Raw genomic sequence first — 18,787 nt, 5'->3', positions numbered from 1 at the left:
TCTAGTCCATTGGTGAATGGTCTCGTCTTCTCCTTGAACCCGTTTGTGAACGGTGTCTCATTTTCTGAGTCCATTTGTGAATGGTCTCATGTCCTCTTTGAGCCCTCTTGTGAAAGGTGCCTCATTTCTCGAGTCCATTTGTGAATGGTCTCGTCTTCTCCTTGAACCCGTTTGTGAACGGTGCCTCATTTCTCGAATCCATTTGTGAATGGTCTCGTCTTCTCCTTGAGCCCGTTTGTGAACGGTGCCTCATTTCTCGAGTCCATTTGTGAATGGTCTCGTCTTCTCCTTGAGCCCGTTTGTGAATGGTGCCCCATTTCTCGAGTCCATTTGTGAATGGTCTTGTCTTATCTTTGAGTCCGTTTGTGAATGGTGCCTCTTTTCTCGAATCCATTTGTGAATGGTATCGTCCTCCTTGAGCCCGTTTGTGAACGGTGCCTCATTTCTCGAGTCCATTTGTGAATGGTCTTGTCTTCTCCTTGAGCCCGTTTGTGAACGGTGCCTCATTTCTCGAGTCCATCTGTGAATGGTCTTGTCTTCTCCTTGAGCCCGTTTGTGAACGGTGCCTCATTTCTCGAGTCCATCTGTGAATGGTTTTCTATCCTCCTTGAGGCCGTTTGTGAACGGTGCCTCATTATCCAAGTCCATTTGGGAATGCTTCTTATCCTCGTTGAACCCGCTTGTGAGCGGCGTCTCATCTCCTTCTAAAAACTGTTTGAGAGCGATCTTTGTCCTTTCCCTTCAGAATCCATTCGAAAATGATATCTCATTCTCTAATTGCCCGTTTGTGAACGGCGCCGCATCGAGTTTTTTTTATTATTCAAGTTCTAGGGTTTCATCTAAGGTTTTGCATTATGTTAAGGTGCGTTGTGTCTAGAGAGTCCTTTGTCGATTAAAGCTACGCAAAATGGTTCTGTCATTTTTAACTTTGGTATTCAATGACTACGTCATCTCTACCAAAGAGGGGCATCTGTAGACACCCCATTTTGTTTTGTTTTAATCAACAAATAAATTAGTGTGTTAAATCCATGTGAGAACCCCCTCTATCATTGATTTATATGTTTTAGGTCATTAATATCTTGATCTGACTTTACGGATCATCAATCGGGACAAAATAAGCTAGGGTCACTTCATAGCCCGGACCCTGATTCCATTCCGAGACCCGATTTCCGTAAATCGTTAGATCAATGGCAGACCTTGACCTGGGTCTAACCATCCAAAACCACCTAACCTCTCCTCTCATCCTAACCATCCAAACCTCACCTAACCTCACCTAACCTCTCCTCTCATCCTAACCATCCAAACCTCACCTAACCTCACCTAACCTCACCTAACCACCTAACCTCACCTAACCTTACCTAACCTCACCTAACCTCACCTAACCTCCTATCCCATTCTCCTATAAATACCCTCTCATCCCACCATCCAAGAAAAAGAAGAAAAAGAACCCCTCTCTTAGAAAATTCATCCCTCTCCCTCATCTCTTCAAGGGTTCGGCCATCCTTGCCGGATCGGGTGATTTTATACGTTGGGTGATATATATCAAAAGCAGTCATTATCAAGCAAGGAATCATCTTCAAGGAATTACCATCAAAGAAAAATCAAACACAAAGTGGGTTTCCAAAGAGGTAGGCATTTATTTCAATTCTATGTAGGGTCTGTTTTCATGCATATCTTTTACTTTAAAAGAAAAACCATGTTAGGAAGCATGTAGGGTCTGTTTTCCCCCTGGTTAGCCTCTGGTTAGACCCTGGTTGCACCCAGGTTCGCTGCTGGTTGCACCCAGGTTCGATGCTGGTTGCACCCTGGTTCCCTACTGATTCGCACCCTGGTTCCCTGCTGGTTGCACCCTGGTTCCCTACTGGTTCGCACCCTGGTTCCCTACTGGTTCGCACCCTGCTTCCCTGCTGGTTGCACCCTGGTTCCCTACTGGTTCGCACCCTGGTTCGATATTGGTTCGCACCCTGGTTCCCTGCTGGTTCGCACTCTGGTTAGACCCTGGTTGCACCCAGGTTCGCTGCTGGTTGCACCCAGGTTCCCTGCTGGTTGCACCCTGGTTCCCCTGCTGGTTCGCACCCTGGTTCCCTGCTGGTTCGCACCCTGGTTCCTTGCTGGTTCGCACCCTGGTGCACCCTGGTCCGCACCCTGGTTTGTACCCTGCTTCCTCCTAGTTAGACCATGGCAAGTCTCGGGTTTGCTCCTAACTTAGACCCGACTCACTTGACCCTAACCATTAACCCAATCCAACCAAGTCATATCCCAACACAATCCGAGTCGCATGTCTGAATCCATTTGGCCGAATCTCATAAGCCCGCCCACTTTGAATTCCGAAAATTCAAACCCTTGATGATTCCAATATGCTCAATTCTTTGATGCAAATTCCCAATTCCAAAATCCCATTGCTATATCAATGTTTTTGAATCTCAAGTCCAATGCTCAAATACAAACCCGATTCCTGATCCAAATACCAAACCTGTTTTCCAAAATCCAAGCAACCTCCCCAGTGGAACTACGTGTGGCTTGATCCCCATCACGGGGTACGTAGGCAATTTGGCACTCCCAAGTTCAGTCGCACCTTTCTCTATCTTTCCCATTCCCTCACACTATTCATCATCTCGATTCATCTCGTGTCTCTCGGAACCATTGGATTATGGTTTCCGTCGTAAGGACCCTTAGAGCCCAATTTAGGAACACCGGTGTCGTGTCGTGTCCTAAGTTTTAGAGAGTCCTAGAGTTAGGAGTCCAGCCTCATCACGGACGTTTGCTATGTATAGCAACCGTGCCATAGGTCTAGTTACACTAGTCACCCAATCTTTCCCTAGGACAAGCCTAGTAAACTAGGATGTAGGCAAACCTGCATTAGTCTAAGGGACCATTTGCATTTAGATGAGAATCATATAGCATCTTAGATGAAATCCTAAGATAATAAAATCCTCAACTTGAATTAAATAACTTCTCCTAAAACTGTTGAAACAGTCAATCCCGTCTAGGTCGGTGTCCTAGTTGAGTTAGGCATAAGTAGCTTAGCTTAGGTGCACCGAACTACGTCGACTCTGATCCCAGTAAGGCTTGGGTACGTAGGCAGCTTGGATGTCTGATGGCATACCACCCGCGAGTCGGCACCTGTAGACACCCCATTTTGCTCTACCTTAATCGATAAAGAAATTAGGGTTTGTTTTCCGTCGGTTTTCCAATGTCTTTCTTTCCCGCATCCGTTTGTTACATTTCTAAATATTTTTGGTCATTTCCGTCGTGTTTCGCATTTTCCCGCTAAATGTTGAGAAGGATTATTCAGAAAAATCTAAACTAGGGAGAATTTGTACCCGTTTGTGTGGGACCCGCTGGTGTGGGACCTGCTAGTGTGGGACCTGCTAGTGTGGGACCCGTTTGTGTGGGACCCGCTGGTGTGGGACCTGCTAGTGTGGGACCTGCTAGTGTGGGACCCGTTTGTGTGGGACCCGCTGATGTGGGACCCGTTTGTGTGGGACCCGCTGATGTGGGACCCGCTTGTGTAGGGCCCGCTGATGTCCGCTTGTGCGGAACCCGCTGATGTGGGACTCACCATTAGCATGACTTAACTTTCTCTACCATTTCCACTAACTTCATTTTTCCCTTTAAAATAACACCATTATCTCCATTACCATTATATATTCCATTATCCCCACCACCATTCCCACCATTACCATTATATATTCCATTATCCCCACCACCATTCCCACCATTACCATTATATATTCCATTATTCCCACCACCATTCCCACCATTACCATTATATATTCCATTATCCCCACCACCATTCCCACCATTACCATTATATATTCCATTATTCCCACCACCATTCCCACCATTACCATTATATATTCCATTATTCCCACCACCATTCCCACAATTACCATTGTTTATTTCCATTATTCTCCACCACACCCACCATTCACATTATATATTCCATTATTCCCCACCACAATTCCCACCATTACCATTATATATTCCATTATTCTCCACCACACCCACCATTCTCATTTTTTATTTCCACCTCTCCACTAAGTTTTTCACTATATAAAGAGAGGTGATGAGAGGAAGAAAAGAGGAGAAAAACAACACATTGTTTTTGGATAGTTTTCTCTTTCTCTCCCTCAATATCTCCCTCCCTCAATATCTCTCACTCTCTCACTCTCACACTATCATTATCTACTTTCTCTCCTTATTTGTTTCTCCCCATCTCTCTCCCTTGTTCCATATAAAAAAAAATATAAAAGAAAATAAAACAAAGAAAAAGAGAAAGAAAGCGGAAGCGGATCAAGCGGCGGTGCGATTTTCGAATTTTTCGGCTCTCGGATTCGACGAGGATTTCGATCACAGGTAGGTACTTAATTTTTAGATTTTTCTAGAATTATTTGGTATATTTGCATGATTTTTAGTATTTAATTGGATTTAGTTGAAAATTAAATATGTATGCTCAAAATCATGATCTCCATGAGTGTTTCGAAAATAAAATATATACTAAATGAATTCCAAAATTAATGAAATTTCGTGGGAAACTAATATGATACCAGTACATTCTACCATGAAATTTTGAGAATTTGTAGAATTTGTTTGGTATATTATTTTATGCTTTCTTTGAAATTTACCAGCTTTTGAAGGAATTGTTACTGACATCAGATCACAACTAAAATTCTTAAAATTTTTACAGTAGTCTTCAATCTCACATTTCTAGTTACTGTAAAAGTTTCAAGTGATTTGGATCTGTTTTCATATGGGATGTAGGGTTAATTCATAATCTGGTCTGAAAATTAAAAAATCTGAAACTGATAGTAAATGGTTTCCAAAATTTATGAAAATTTCTCCGTATGTTATTTTTACTTATATCTTATTACTGTAGAAATTTCATTGAATTTAGATTCATATTTCTAGTGGTTTCTGTGTTATTTGTGCAATCTGGTCAATCAATTGTTAAATCGAAATTAAATATGAGCTTAATGTAAAAATCTGTAAAACTCTTCCCGTAAGCTACATTTCATCATATCTTGCTGCTGTAGAAATTTCAACTCATTTCGAATTTGTTTGCAATAATTTCACTTGTAAAATCACTCATATGCTTAAAATTGATAAAATCCATTGAAAATTCGAAATTAATTAAAAATCATTGTGAAAATTTCCAAAGAACCTTAAATTTTGTCACATGTTCACTCCTTAATCCATTGAAACAGAAATTTTAGGATCTTTAGATTTTCCTGGAAAAATGGCCAGTGCATCCATAATCGTATCCCAATTGCAACCGATCTTTGACAATTTGAATACTTAAGCTATAGCATTTGTTGGCTCCGAGGTTACTGTCCACGGAAATCCTGAGATATGCCAGGCAATAAGATGTTATAACCTAAGTATTAAATTGCGCAAGGAAAGAACGCACGATTCCCTTCCTTGGATGCTATTCTGGGCCGAAATTGGTGAACCCTAGAACCATTGGTAATCCTCAAGTGTCCATAAATCGAAAATCCATGAAATCTGAAATTAATTAACTTCAAGAATTTGAATTGATTTGTCTCGAGTCTTCCGGAACCATTGGATTATGGTTTCCAATCTAAGAACCATTAGAGCCCAATTTAGGAACACTAGTGTTGTGTCGTGTCCTAAGTTTTAGGGAGTCCTAGAGTTAGGAGTCCAGCCTCATCACGGACGCTTGCTATGTATAGCAACCGTACCATAGGTCTAGTTACACTAGTCACCTCATCTTTCCCTAAGACATGCCTAGTAGACTAGGATGTAGGCTAACCTGCATTAGTCTAAGGGACAACTTGCATTTAGATAAGAATCATATAGCATCTTCGATGAAATCCTAAGATAATAAAATCCTCAACTTGAATTAAACAACTTCTCTTAAAACTGTTGAAACAGTCAATCCCGTCTAGGTCGGTGTCTTAGTTGAGTTAGGCATATGTAGCTTAGCTTAGGTGCACCGAACTACGTCGACTCTGATCCCAGTGAGGCTTGGGTACGTAGGCAGCTTGGATGTCTGACGGCATACCACCCGCGAGTCGGCACCACAACAAATTGTGGTGTTTTGGATATTAATTTTCTTGTAAATACTTAATCAAATCAGTTAGGGTTTTCCATGAAATTAGAATTCTAGGAGAACTTTCACGTAGAATGAATCCAGACAAATTAATAAATCAAGATACACATCTAGGATTCACATTGAAATTAGATTCTAGGATGCATGTCACTTAGTTCGCACATTAACATAGAGTTGAATGAGCCATTTAAAATAAATTTAAAAGAGTTAGCTTTTGGAATCGAAGACCGATTATCGGACAAGAATGGTGCATGTGGTGGATAACTCCCCATACCTTCCATTCTCGTAACCAGGTAGCGAGTCTAGATTTCTGGTTAATTATGGGTCCTAGATCCCACATCTAGGTGGCGACTCTGTCAGTCTCTTTCGTGTGGAATTCGGATTGCCTTAGTGATCCCAAGTCCACAGGAAAGACGAATTCAAATCAACAATTAAAAAACACACGCCAATCGCGTGGAACGAGAGACCAAAGGAGAGCGCGCGGCGGCTCGCGCCCCACGCCCCTCTCGCGGGATCATGTCCCACAGTCTGGCGACTCTGCTGGGGACCACCTAACTTCATTAAAATTTCAAAAGATAATTCATTTGAATTTAATTTAACTGGCTCATAAAAACTCTATACTTGTTAGATTAGTTTGTCTCGTTTTATTTTCTCATCACATTTTACTCGAACTTAAGTTAACAAAACCTGAAGGCATCATAGATTGCGCGAACTTATTGCACACACTTACATCACTTGCATCTAAACCCTTGCATTTCACATGCACACACGTCCTATTTTAGGAACCCGGAGTGTTATCTAGCATGGTTGACTGGGATTTCATCACCTGGTGCCTCTGTGCTAGAGAAGCATTCCACCCTTAGCCTAGTACCTTTATGGTGCGTAAACGGATCTCTTGTTCACGTACTGATACGCCGGACACTGGTACAGTATATCGAACATGGATTCGCGCTAAGGGGACTCTTGGCCTTACCCCTAGATTAACCCACACATGCATGCAGTATACGAACACATGTGCACCACATGTGTGAGCCTAGTTTAGGATATCTTACCCATTTGTGTCTAGATTAGGCCGTAGTCCATCTTCCAATGGCTACGATCGGTCCTAGGTACACAAACAAAGTCATGAGTCGAGATTCTCTCTCCACTCCGCTAGATTAGGATTAGGGTTGATGCCTTCAGGTAACACTGTTAAAATGTGCGAAGACTAAAAACTTTTCCTTTGGGGTTAGGATATAAATCCCATCATTTCCAAAGATCTCATAGGATTAGTTATTCTTGATCTACCCGTTGAAAGTAATCCTATGCAATCTCACATTTTGATCATGTGTCTATCATTCGTCTCTTGTGGGATTCGATTGTGTCTTCATTGGCGGAAATTGTGTCTCAATCATTTGATCGTGCAATCTTGATGATCCAATCTTGCCTGTACCCTTGATCTCTTCCTCCTCTAGGGGCTACCTTTTTCAAGAATATTTCTGCTAAATCCTTCAGAGTTTACTCTCATAATCCTTGAACTAAGGGCATTCCCCTCATCATTTGGATTCATTCTATTGTCCCAATTACTTGCTTAAATGTGTAATATTTTTCAGTCATTGAGAAGAAACACTCCATGAATGTCAAGCTCATATACCTCGTGTTCATTATTTCCATGACAGGGCACTAAACACCATAGCTAACCCTACTATTCCTTGGGTTCGGATCTCTTCTCGATTGCAGAGGAAATCTGTCTCCCCGCCACCTTCTCTGAGGACCCCAGCATCTCCTTCTTTCCCATCCTCATCCTCCCCAATGGCAGAAAACCAGAACAACAGTCTTCCACCCGCTGCTATTACCGATACTCTCACCTTGATTCTCCGGCAGCTTCAAGAACTCAAAGAAGAGAACCAAGTTATCAAGGCCCAGCTTTCTGAAAAGTTGGGGCCATCGTTGTCCAAAGATAAAGGGTCCATGCACCATACAGTTACTTCAGCCGCACCTGCCCAGCCAGTGTTCATTCCTATCCCTGACAAAACTGAAGAAGATTTTGAAAAAGAGCAATACAGCGAAGATCGCAGCAGGCCTTCTCAGTCCATGGTTGATAAAGTAGTTATGGAGAAATTAGAAAGTCTTACCAGGAAGGTTCAGGACATTCAGTTTCAGGACCAGGGTGGTTTCAATCCAAGTGACCTCACACTGTTCCCAGAAATCCGTCTCCCAGCCAATTTTCAAATGCCGGACTTTGATAAATATGATGGTGTGGGTTGTCCAATCACACATTTGCAAATGTTCACCATCATGTGTCAGCCTCAAGGCTTATCTTCTGAGCAAATGGCTCAATTGTTCCCGGTTTCCCTAACCAAGGTTGCCAGGAGGTGGTTCATGGTCTTGGACAAGACTCGTTACAGGACATGGAAGGATATCGGCGAGCAGTTCATCAGGCAATTCAAATATGATGACGGGACAGAAATCACCAGAAAGGATTTGGAAAGGACAAAGCAAGACTTGAGGGAATCCTTTCTGACCTTTGTGAAAAGATGGAGGAGAATAGCAGCTCAGATGATGGAGCGCCCTTCTGAGGAAGAGCAGGTCCAAATAATCATGAAAAATATTTCCCCCCAGCTCCTGTATCACATGTCGTTGCAGTATTATCCGGACTTCAAACACTTTATCGTGGCAGGCACCCAAATAGAGGAGGCTATGGCTCAAGGTGTGTTCAACCGAAGTAACCCGAATACCAAAGAATTCAGGAAGCCTCCATCAGCTGAAATTAATAACCTTTCCCGCTCCAAGCCTCAGCCTTCAAAACCTCAGAACCCCATGGTGATGGATTATACCCAACCTGCTGTCGCACCTCGGCCACAGGCCCAGACAGAATTTACCCCTCTCCCTCTTCCACCATCTGTGATACTCAAGGAGTGTCTAGCCTCAGGTCGCATAATCCTGCCCGACATTAGGGCTCTTCCTAATCCTTTACCAGCAAATTGGCGAACAGATCAACACTGCGAATACCATAGAAATTCTGGCCATCTCACTGATAATTGCATTGCCCTAAAATTCAGAATCCAGAGGTTGCTCGACAATAAAAGCCTTGTGTTTGAGCCAAGTCCCGTTGCTACCAATAACCCATTATCAAATCATGCAGTACTGCCGCCAGCCGTTCGCAATGCTTAAATAACTGAAGGTTCAAAGGGGCACAGGTCCGGTTGCAATGAAAAGAATCAGAAGTTGAAAGTACCATTTATGAGCCAGCTTTCGCCGAGCCTCCGAAGCTAGACAGTTGCGGCAGTTAAAGTTTTAGTCGTTTATTATTTTATTTTGAGTCAGCCATCATGGTCAGTACAATTGTTGAGTCCGGTTCTACAGTTCAAGGTTAATGCCTAGTCCAGGCAAGTTATCGTTTGCTTTTCTCTTTATTCAGAGTTGTGAATCCTGAGCATGTTCAGGATAGGTCGTCAGATGTAACAGCCTTTCCTTTAAATAAAATTTCAAGTTTCAATAGTTCACTTGTGTCTGTTTCTTAAGTATGCTTCTGATCTTAAAGTAAGACTCCCTCCTCAAATGAGGACAAAATTGACGAAACTCCACTTGAGTCACAGCAATTACTTGAACAAGAGGAGGAGCGCCAATCTCAGCCTTTCAAAGATGAAATTGAAGTGGTAAACACTGGCACTAAAACCTTGATCCAGTAAATACCGATTGAAAATACATTACCCTCTGAAGAGTGTGAAGAATTGGTAAACCCATTTTGAGGATAAAAAGATGGTCCGGTAAGCGTTACCATTAATGCCAAGAGAAAGACCCAGATAGAAGGTTCAAGAAAGAATGAAGTGAATATCATATGCTATGCAAGGGGCATGGAGTGGAAACAACTTTCATATTTCCAATCGATGACCTTGGTTCTCAAATTCATAACATGAAGCCATCAAATTCGAGATAAGAAGTTCAAGAGCAAGCATTGAAAAGTGATCATCAGATATCAAGAGTTACAAATCCATAGATGGAGGATGTCGAAGAACAAGTTTTGCTCTATGAAAGTCGAAGGCGCGTATTAGAATCTTGAAAGAAGAAGATATATTATCTCTTACCTGGAAATGCCGTCAAACTCCGTAAAAAAAAGAAAAAGAAAATAAAAAAATAAATAATCAGTACCAGAGGGACTCTAGTAAACTAGATCGACTCCCAATCTGAACATCGGAAGGCCTCCTTTGGCCGAATAAATCCCAAAATCAGAACCCAACGTCAAAAGAATACTGGTTTGCAAACCCTTCGAGCCTAAATGAAATTTTCTTGAAAACCCATCAAACTAGGGGCATTCGCCCCGAACTACGCGAGACCTGATCCCTACACTGGGGTACGTAGGCAGCTCGGTTAAACTGAGTTCGGTCAATTCAAAAAAGAAAAGCAATTCAATCAATCCAAAAAAAAAAAGAAATTCAATCCTTTCAGAAAAAAAAAAAGGGGACAAGTTCCTAAAGAAGAGAAGTCAATTATTCTAGAAAGAAGAAAAAAAAGAAAAATCAATAAACTTTCGAACAATTTATCTTCAAACTAGGGGCATTCGCCCTGAACTATACACGACCTGATTCCTACCTTGGGATATGTAGGCAACCTATTCACAGGTTCGGTCGAAATCTTTGTTGAACCTTAAGCCATTCTTTGAAAAGCCCTATCCTACCTATAAAGTCCTTCCGGTGTTCAGAACTAATGATCTAGGTCCCGAAACAAAAAAAAAAATGATGATGAATAAAAAAAATGGAGTTTGAAGATCTGCTAGACTGAAAACCTGAAAGGGCGGTTTAGGCAAAATTTAAGATCATTCCCCTGTTAAGTTGAAAACCCGAAAGGGCGGCTTAGGCAAAAGCTAAGGGGATAGCCTGCTGAATCGAAAACCTAGAAAGACGGTTCAGGCAAAAGTTAAGGCTACCACGGTCCGCCAAGTTAAAAACCCTGAAGAGGTGACTTGGTCATGGTAAGAGAATCATTGTAAGAAGGCTACAGCCAGTATCAAGACTGAAGATCAACTGAAGTTCAAGCAAATTTATAAGAAGGTTACAGCCGGTATCAGGACTGAAGATCAATTGAAGTTCAAATAAATTCAAGTGACATCCTCAAAACTGGGGGCATTGGAGCTAAGCAATCCTAGGAGTTGTAATTAAATCATTGAGGCATTACTGTTTTAAGGAAAAAGTCCAGTGTTTACCAATTGAAAAAAATATTCCTTGAAAGGATAGACTTACCAAATAAAACGTTAACTAAGTCAGAAGCATTACTGTGTCTGTCAGTGTAGTTAATCAATCGTTGTTATTCTATGTTCACTCCTTTAGAGCTCCTCAATCCTTTGAGTAGTGCCTTTTATCTAAGTTTTCTATTTAAAAAGAGTCAATCGTCATCCATATGTCCAAATGATGCAACTGTCTCGGTGAAGGAGGCCCGGCTTCGTCAGCTCCCTGCGATTGTACCTGAAAGAGCTTGAGAATCCAGTCAAACAGCTTCATTTCAAAGATGATCAACTCAGAAGAGTTCAGAAGTAGAAACATCAGAAAGCCCAGCTTCCGTAAAAAGATCATACCCCAGGAAGGCATCTTAAGCTTGGAAGAGCCTCAGATGCAATGATGGTCGAGCCAATTTCTCAGAAAGATGAACCGTTAAAATTCAGAATTTCCTTCCAGTTAGTTAAATACTTTCCTGGTCAAGAAATGTTTATCTAAACACCTATCAAGAGGCAAGTCCCACCTTTCCATGATTATATCCAAGAGAGCCGTTGTTCTAGATTACCAATTTCAAGTGTCTTGTTCAAGGTTTCAGTCATCCAAATCCCCAAAGACAAGACCAGCAGTCTCTTTGAGAAAAATCTTGTTGAAGTTTCATAAAAGTGTTTCTAATCCATTCTTGTTAGTAATGGTTCTTCGGTTTGCCGTTTCATCATTCGTCAAAGTCCTAGTTTCCGATATCTTTGTCAGGCACGATCTATAACATCCTCGATTTCATTAAGTTCAAAAAAATCAAAAATTCATCAAATCCAATCCTATGTCAAATTCAAGTTCATGAAAAATCTCTAAATTCTTCGTTATTGAATTCATCAATCAAAGCTATCTTGTTTCTTTGAGCCTGTTTGTGAACGGTGCCTCTTTTCTCGAGTCCATTTGTAAATGGTCTCGTCTTCTCCTTGAACCCGTTTGTGAACGGTGTCTCATTTTTCTGAGTCCATTTACGGTCTCATGTCCTCCTTGAGCCCGTTTGTGGACGGTGCCTTATTTCTGAAAAATCAAAAATTCATCAAATCCAATCCTATGTCAAATTCAAGTTCATGAAAAAACTCTAAATTCTTCGTTGTTGAATTCATCAATCAAAGCTATCTTGTTTCTTTGAGCCTGTTTGTGAACGGTGCCTCTTTTCTCGAGTCCATTTGTAAATGGTCTCGTCTTCTCCTTGAACCCGTTTGTGAACGGTGTCTCATTTTTCTGAGTCCATTTACGGTCTCATGTCCTCCTTGAGCCCGTTTGTGGACGGTGCCTTATTTCTGAAAAATAAAAAAATTCATCAAATCCAATCCTATGTCAAATTCAAGTTCATGAAAAAACTCTAAATTCTTCGTTGTTGAGTTCATCAATCAAAGCTATCTTGTTTCTTTGAGCCCGTTTGTGAACGGTGCCTCATTTCTCGAGTCCATTTGTAAATGGTCCCGTCTTCTCCTTAAGCCCGTTTGTGAACGGTACTTCATTTTCTGAGTCTATTTGTGAATGGTCTCATGTCCTCCTTGAGCCCGTTTGTGGACGCTGCCTTATTTCTGAAAAATCAAAAATTCATCAAATCCAATCCTACGTCAAATTCAAGTTTATGAAAAATCTCTAAATTCTTCGTGGTTGAAGCTATCTTGTTTCTTTGAGCCCATTTGTGAACGGTGCCTCATTTCTCGAGTCCATTTATGAATGGTCTCATGTTCTCCTTAAACCCGTTTGTGAACGGTGCCTCGTTTCTCGAGTCCATTTGTGAATGGTCTCGTCTTCTCTTTGAGCCCGTTTGTGAACGGTACCTCATTTTCTGAGTCTATTTGTGAATGGTCTCATGTTCTCCTTGAGCACGTTTGTGAACAGTGCCTCGTTTCTCGAGTCCATTTGTGAATGGTCTCGTCCTCTCCTTAAGCCCGTTTGTGAACGGTACCTCATTTTCTGAGTCCATTTGTGAATGGTCTCATGTTCTCCTTGAGCCCGTTTGTGAACGGTGCCTCGTTTCTCGAGTCCATTTGTGAATGGTCCCGTGTTCTCTTTGAGCCCGTTTGTAAACGGTACCTCATTTTCTGAGTCCATTTGTGAATGGTCTCTTATCCTCCTTGAGCCCGCTTGTGAAAGATGTCTCATTTTCTTTTAAAAACCGCTTGAGAACGATCTTTGTTCTTTCTCTTCGGAATCCATTCGAAACTGGTATCTCATTCTCTCGTTGCCCGTTTGTGAACGGCACCGCATCAGGATTTCTTATTATGTTCTAATTCTAGGATTTCATTTAGGGTCTTGCATTAGGTAGTAAATGTTTGCGTCTAGGCTCCGTTTTGTGTAGAGTCTTTTGTCGATTAAAGCTACGCAAAATGGCTCTGTCATTTTGACTTTGGTATTCGATGACTACGTCATCTCTACCAAAGAGGGGCATCTGTAGACACCCCATTTTGCTCTACCTTAATCGATAAAGAAATTAGGGTTTGTTTTCCGTCGGTTTTCCAATGTCTTTCTTTCCCGCATCCGTTTGTTACATTTCTAAATATTTTTGGTCATTTCCGTCGTGTTTCGCATTTTCCCGCTAAATGTTGAGAAGGATTATTCAGAAAAATCTAAACTAGGGAGAATTTGTACCCGTTTGTGTGGGACCCGCTGGTGTGGGACCTGCTAGTGTGGGACCTGCTAGTGTGGGACCCGTTTGTGTGGGACCCGCTGGTGTGGGACCTGCTAGTGTGGGACCTGCTAGTGTGGGACCCGTTTGTGTGGGACCCGCTGATGTGGGACCCGTTTGTGTGGGACCCGCTGATGTGGGACCCGCTTGTGTAGGGCCCGCTGATGTCCGCTTGTGCGGAACCCGCTGATGTGGGACTCACCATTAGCATGACTTAACTTTCTCTACCATTTCCACTAACTTCATTTTTCCCTTTAAAATAACACCATTATCTCCATTACCATTATATATTCCATTATCCCCACCACCATTCCCACCATTACCATTATATATTCCATTATCCCCACCACCATTCCCACCATTACCATTATATATTCCATTATTCCCACCACCATTCCCACCATTACCATTATATATTCCATTATCCCCACCACCATTCCCACCATTACCATTATATATTCCATTATTCCCACCACCATTCCCACCATTACCATTATATATTCCATTATTCCCACCACCATTCCCACAATTACCATTGTTTATTTCCATTATTCTCCACCACACCCACCATTCACATTATATATTCCATTATTCCCCACCACAATTCCCACCATTACCATTATATATTCCATTATTCTCCACCACACCCACCATTCTCATTTTTTATTTCCACCTCTCCACTAAGTTTTTCACTATATAAAGAGAGGTGATGAGAGGAAGAAAAGAGGAGAAAAACAACACATTGTTTTTGGATAGTTTTCTCTTTCTCTCCCTCAATATCTCCCTCCCTCAATATCTCTCACTCTCTCACTCTCACACTATCATTATCTACTTTCTCTCCTTATTTGTTTCTCCCCATCTCTCTCCCTTGTTCCATATAAAAAAAAATATAAAAGAAAATAAAACAAAGAAAAAGAGAAAGAAAGCGGAAGCGGATCAAGCGGCGGTGCGATTTTCGAATTTTTCGGCTCTCGGATTCGACGAGGATTTCGATCACAGGTAGGTACTTAATTTTTAGATTTTTCTAGAATTATTTGGTATATTTGCATGATTTTTAGTATTTAATTGGATTTAGTTGAAAATTAAATATGTATGCTCAAAATCATGATCTCCATGAGTGTTTCGAAAATAAAATATATACTAAATGAATTCCAAAATTAATGAAATTTCGTGGGAAACTAATATGATACCAGTACATTCTACCATGAAATTTTGAGAATTTGTAGAATTTGTTTGGTATATTATTTTATGCTTTCTTTGAAATTTACCAGCTTTTGAAGGAATTGTTACTGACATCAGATCACAACTAAAATTCTTAAAATTTTTACAGTAGTCTTCAATCTCACATTTCTAGTTACTGTAAAAGTTTCAAGTGATTTGGATCTGTTTTCATATGGGATGTAGGGTTAATTCATAATCTGGTCTGAAAATTAAAAAATCTGAAACTGATAGTAAATGGTTTCCAAAATTTATGAAAATTTCTCCGTATGTTATTTTTACTTATATCTTATTACTGTAGAAATTTCATTGAATTTAGATTCATATTTCTAGTGGTTTCTGTGTTATTTGTGCAATCTGGTCAATCAATTGTTAAATCGAAATTAAATATGAGCTTAATGTAAAAATCTGTAAAACTCTTCCCGTAAGCTACATTTCATCATATCTTGCTGCTGTAGAAATTTCAACTCATTTCGAATTTGTTTGCAATAATTTCACTTGTAAAATCACTCATATGCTTAAAATTGATAAAATCCATTGAAAATTCGAAATTAATTAAAAATCATTGTGAAAATTTCCAAAGAACCTTAAATTTTGTCACATGTTCACTCCTTAATCCATTGAAACAGAAATTTTAGGATCTTTAGATTTTCCTGGAAAAATGGCCAGTGCATCCATAATCGTATCCCAATTGCAACCGATCTTTGACAATTTGAATACTTAAGCTATAGCATGTTGTTGGCTCCGAGGTTACTGTCCACGGAAATCCTGAGATATGCCAGGCAATAAGATGTTATAACCTAAGTATTAAATTGCGCAAGGAAAGAACGCACGATTCCCTTCCTTGGATGCTATTCTGGGCCGAAATTGGTGAACCCTAGAACCATTGGTAATCCTCAAGTGTCCATAAATCGAAAATCCATGAAATCTGAAATTAATTAACTTCAAGAATTTGAATTGATTTGTCTCGAGTCTTCCGGAACCATTGGATTATGGTTTCCAATCTAAGAACCATTAGAGCCCAATTTAGGAACACTAGTGTTGTGTCGTGTCCTAAGTTTTAGGGAGTCCTAGAGTTAGGAGTCCAGCCTCATCACGGACGCTTGCTATGTATAGCAACCGTACCATAGGTCTAGTTACACTAGTCACCTCATCTTTCCCTAAGACATGCCTAGTAGACTAGGATGTAGGCTAACCTGCATTAGTCTAAGGGACAACTTGCATTTAGATAAGAATCATATAGCATCTTCGATGAAATCCTAAGATAATAAAATCCTCAACTTGAATTAAACAACTTCTCTTAAAACTGTTGAAACAGTCAATCCCGTCTAGGTCGGTGTCTTAGTTGAGTTAGGCATATGTAGCTTAGCTTAGGTGCACCGAACTACGTCGACTCTGATCCCAGTGAGGCTTGGGTACGTAGGCAGCTTGGATGTCTGACGGCATACCACCCGCGAGTCGGCACCACAACAAATTGTGGTGTTTTGGATATTAATTTTCTTGTAAATACTTAATCAAATCAGTTAGGGTTTTCCATGAAATTAGAATTCTAGGAGAACTTTCACGTAGAATGAATCCAGACAAATTAATAAATCAAGATACACATCTAGGATTCACATTGAAATTAGATTCTAGGATGCATGTCACTTAGTTCGCACATTAACATAGAGTTGAATGAGCCATTTAAAATAAATTTAAAAGAGTTAGCTTTTGGAATCGAAGACCGATTATCGGACAAGAATGGTGCATGTGGTGGATAACTCCCCATACCTTCCATTCTCGTAACCAGGTAGCGAGTCTAGATTTCTGGTTAATTATGGGTCCTAGATCCCACATCTAGGTGGCGACTCTGTCAGTCTCTTTCGTGTGGAATTCGGATTGCCTTAGTGATCCCAAGTCCACAGGAAAGACGAATTCAAATCAACAATTAAAAAACACACGCCAATCGCGTGGAACGAGAGACCAAAGGAGAGCGCGCGGCGGCTCGCGCCCCACGCCCCTCTCGCGGGATCATGTCCCACAGCACCACAAACAAATTGTGGTGTTTTGTATATTAATTTTCTTGTAAATGCTTAATCAAATCATTTAGGGCTTTCCATGAAATTAGAATTCTAGGAGAACTTTCACTTAGATTGAATCCAGACAAATTAATAAATCAAGATACACATCTAGGATTCACATTGAAATTAGATCATAGGATGCATATCACTTAGTTCGCACATTAACATAGAGTTGAATGAGCCATTTAAAATAAATTTAAAAGAGTTAGCTTTTGGAATCGAAGACCGATTATCGGGCAAGAATGGTGCATGTGGCGGATAACTCCCCATACCTTCCATTCTCGTAACCAGGTAGCGAGTCTAGATTTCTGGTTAATTTCGGGTCCTAGATCCCACATCTAGGTGGCGACTCTGTCATTCTCTTTCGTGTGGAGTTCGGATTGCCTTAGTGATCCCAAGTTCACATGAAAGATGAATTCAAATCAATATTAAAATGCACACGCCAATCACGTGGATACGAGAGACCAAGAGAAGAGAGCGCGGCGGCTCGCCCCACGCCCCTCTCGCGGGATCAGGGTACCACAATCATCTGTTTTATCCAAAACCCATTCCCATCTGAAACCCATTTCCACCGTCCTCTTCTTCTTCACAACCCACTAAAATCCATACCACCGGAATCCGGCAATAACCCACCGGAATCTGGTAACCCCATTAAAACCGATCAAACCCCATCACCTAAACCCATATTCTTCAAACCTTCTTCAACCCCACTTCATTTTCTCCACCACCTCCTCCACCATTTTCTTCTCCTACCTCCATTTCTCTTCCCAACAGCCATCAAACCCCATCACCTAAACCCATATTCTTCAAACCTTCTTCAACCCCACTTCATTTTCTCCAACACCTCCTCCACCATTTTCTTCTCCTACCTCCATTTCTCTTCCCAACAGCCATCAAAACCCACATATACCAAACCCATTTCCAAATCCCATTACCCCAACCCATATCCCATCTTCTCCGAGGAATTTTAGCAGAAAATTTGCTATAACAGATTCTGAATCTGTTCATTGTCTTGTCTTTGGCAATTTCACCAACTTCAAGTATTTCAGAGTCTAATTTTCATTTTTCTCGGCTGACATTTCAGGTAACATCTTAGATCTTGCTATCTCTTTTGGCTAAAATTGATTAGCTAGTGAATTTCTTTCATTCTGGTAAGAATTTTTATATTTCGGTCAAAATAATTATGCTACGAAATGTTGTTTCTCTTCATAAAAAGCAGAATGTATTGTAATTATCACTTGAATTGTTTTCTGGAAATTGCATGCTTAGAGTAACAAATTATTTATCCCGAGTGTTGTATGTGCTCATAATTTCTTTTCAAAGATCTTCAGGCCTGTTCAACAAAATAGCAAGATAGTTAAAATGATAGATATTTTGATCTCATCCGTAATACAAATCTTGTTAACCCATGGTCTGTAGGTTGTTTGATTTTCTATGTTTAAAGAATGCCAACACAATCGTAACATAGACATGTTTTATTGAGTGCACTATGTTAGCTTGTTTCGTGTGGCTTGCCCCTTTCACAATGGTGGATAGAACCTTCTGGCAGCTCTTCCAGCATTAAAAGGCAAGG

The 18,787-nt window shown here is 40.8% G+C and overlaps 1 protein-coding gene across 1 annotated transcript; it reads left to right on the top strand.

Annotated features, from left to right (window-relative positions):
• Positions 1–1,221: 1,221 nt before the first annotated feature.
• Positions 1,222–18,310, top strand: LOC143853745 (uncharacterized). Its single transcript, XM_077363482.1, has 3 exons — positions 1,222–4,359; positions 7,732–8,875; positions 18,299–18,310. The coding sequence occupies exons 1-3, from the start codon at positions 4,070–4,072 to the stop codon at positions 18,308–18,310; spliced, it is 1,446 nt and encodes a 481-aa protein (XP_077219597.1). The 5' UTR covers positions 1,222–4,069.
• The last annotated feature ends 477 nt before the right edge of the window (positions 18,311–18,787 follow it).

Source organism: Tasmannia lanceolata, unplaced genomic scaffold (assembly GCF_043159265.1).
Source record: "Tasmannia lanceolata isolate RefF3 unplaced genomic scaffold, GAP_Taslan_0.1 ptg000020l, whole genome shotgun sequence".
NCBI lineage: Eukaryota > Viridiplantae > Streptophyta > Magnoliopsida > Canellales > Winteraceae > Tasmannia > Tasmannia lanceolata.
This window is presented reverse-complemented; position numbering and strand designations above follow the sequence as displayed.

What these genes read in the sequence shown, in the direction of transcription:
- LOC143853745 (XM_077363482.1), top strand. Translation starts at nt 4,070, where the DNA reads ATGAGAGGAAGAAAAGAGGAGAAAAACAACACATTGTTTTTGGATAGT. An exon ending in GACGAGGATTTCGATCACAG is followed by an intron (nt 4,360 to 7,731) that starts GTAGGTACTTAA and finishes TTTCCATGACAG; the next exon opens with GGCACTAAACACCATAGCTA.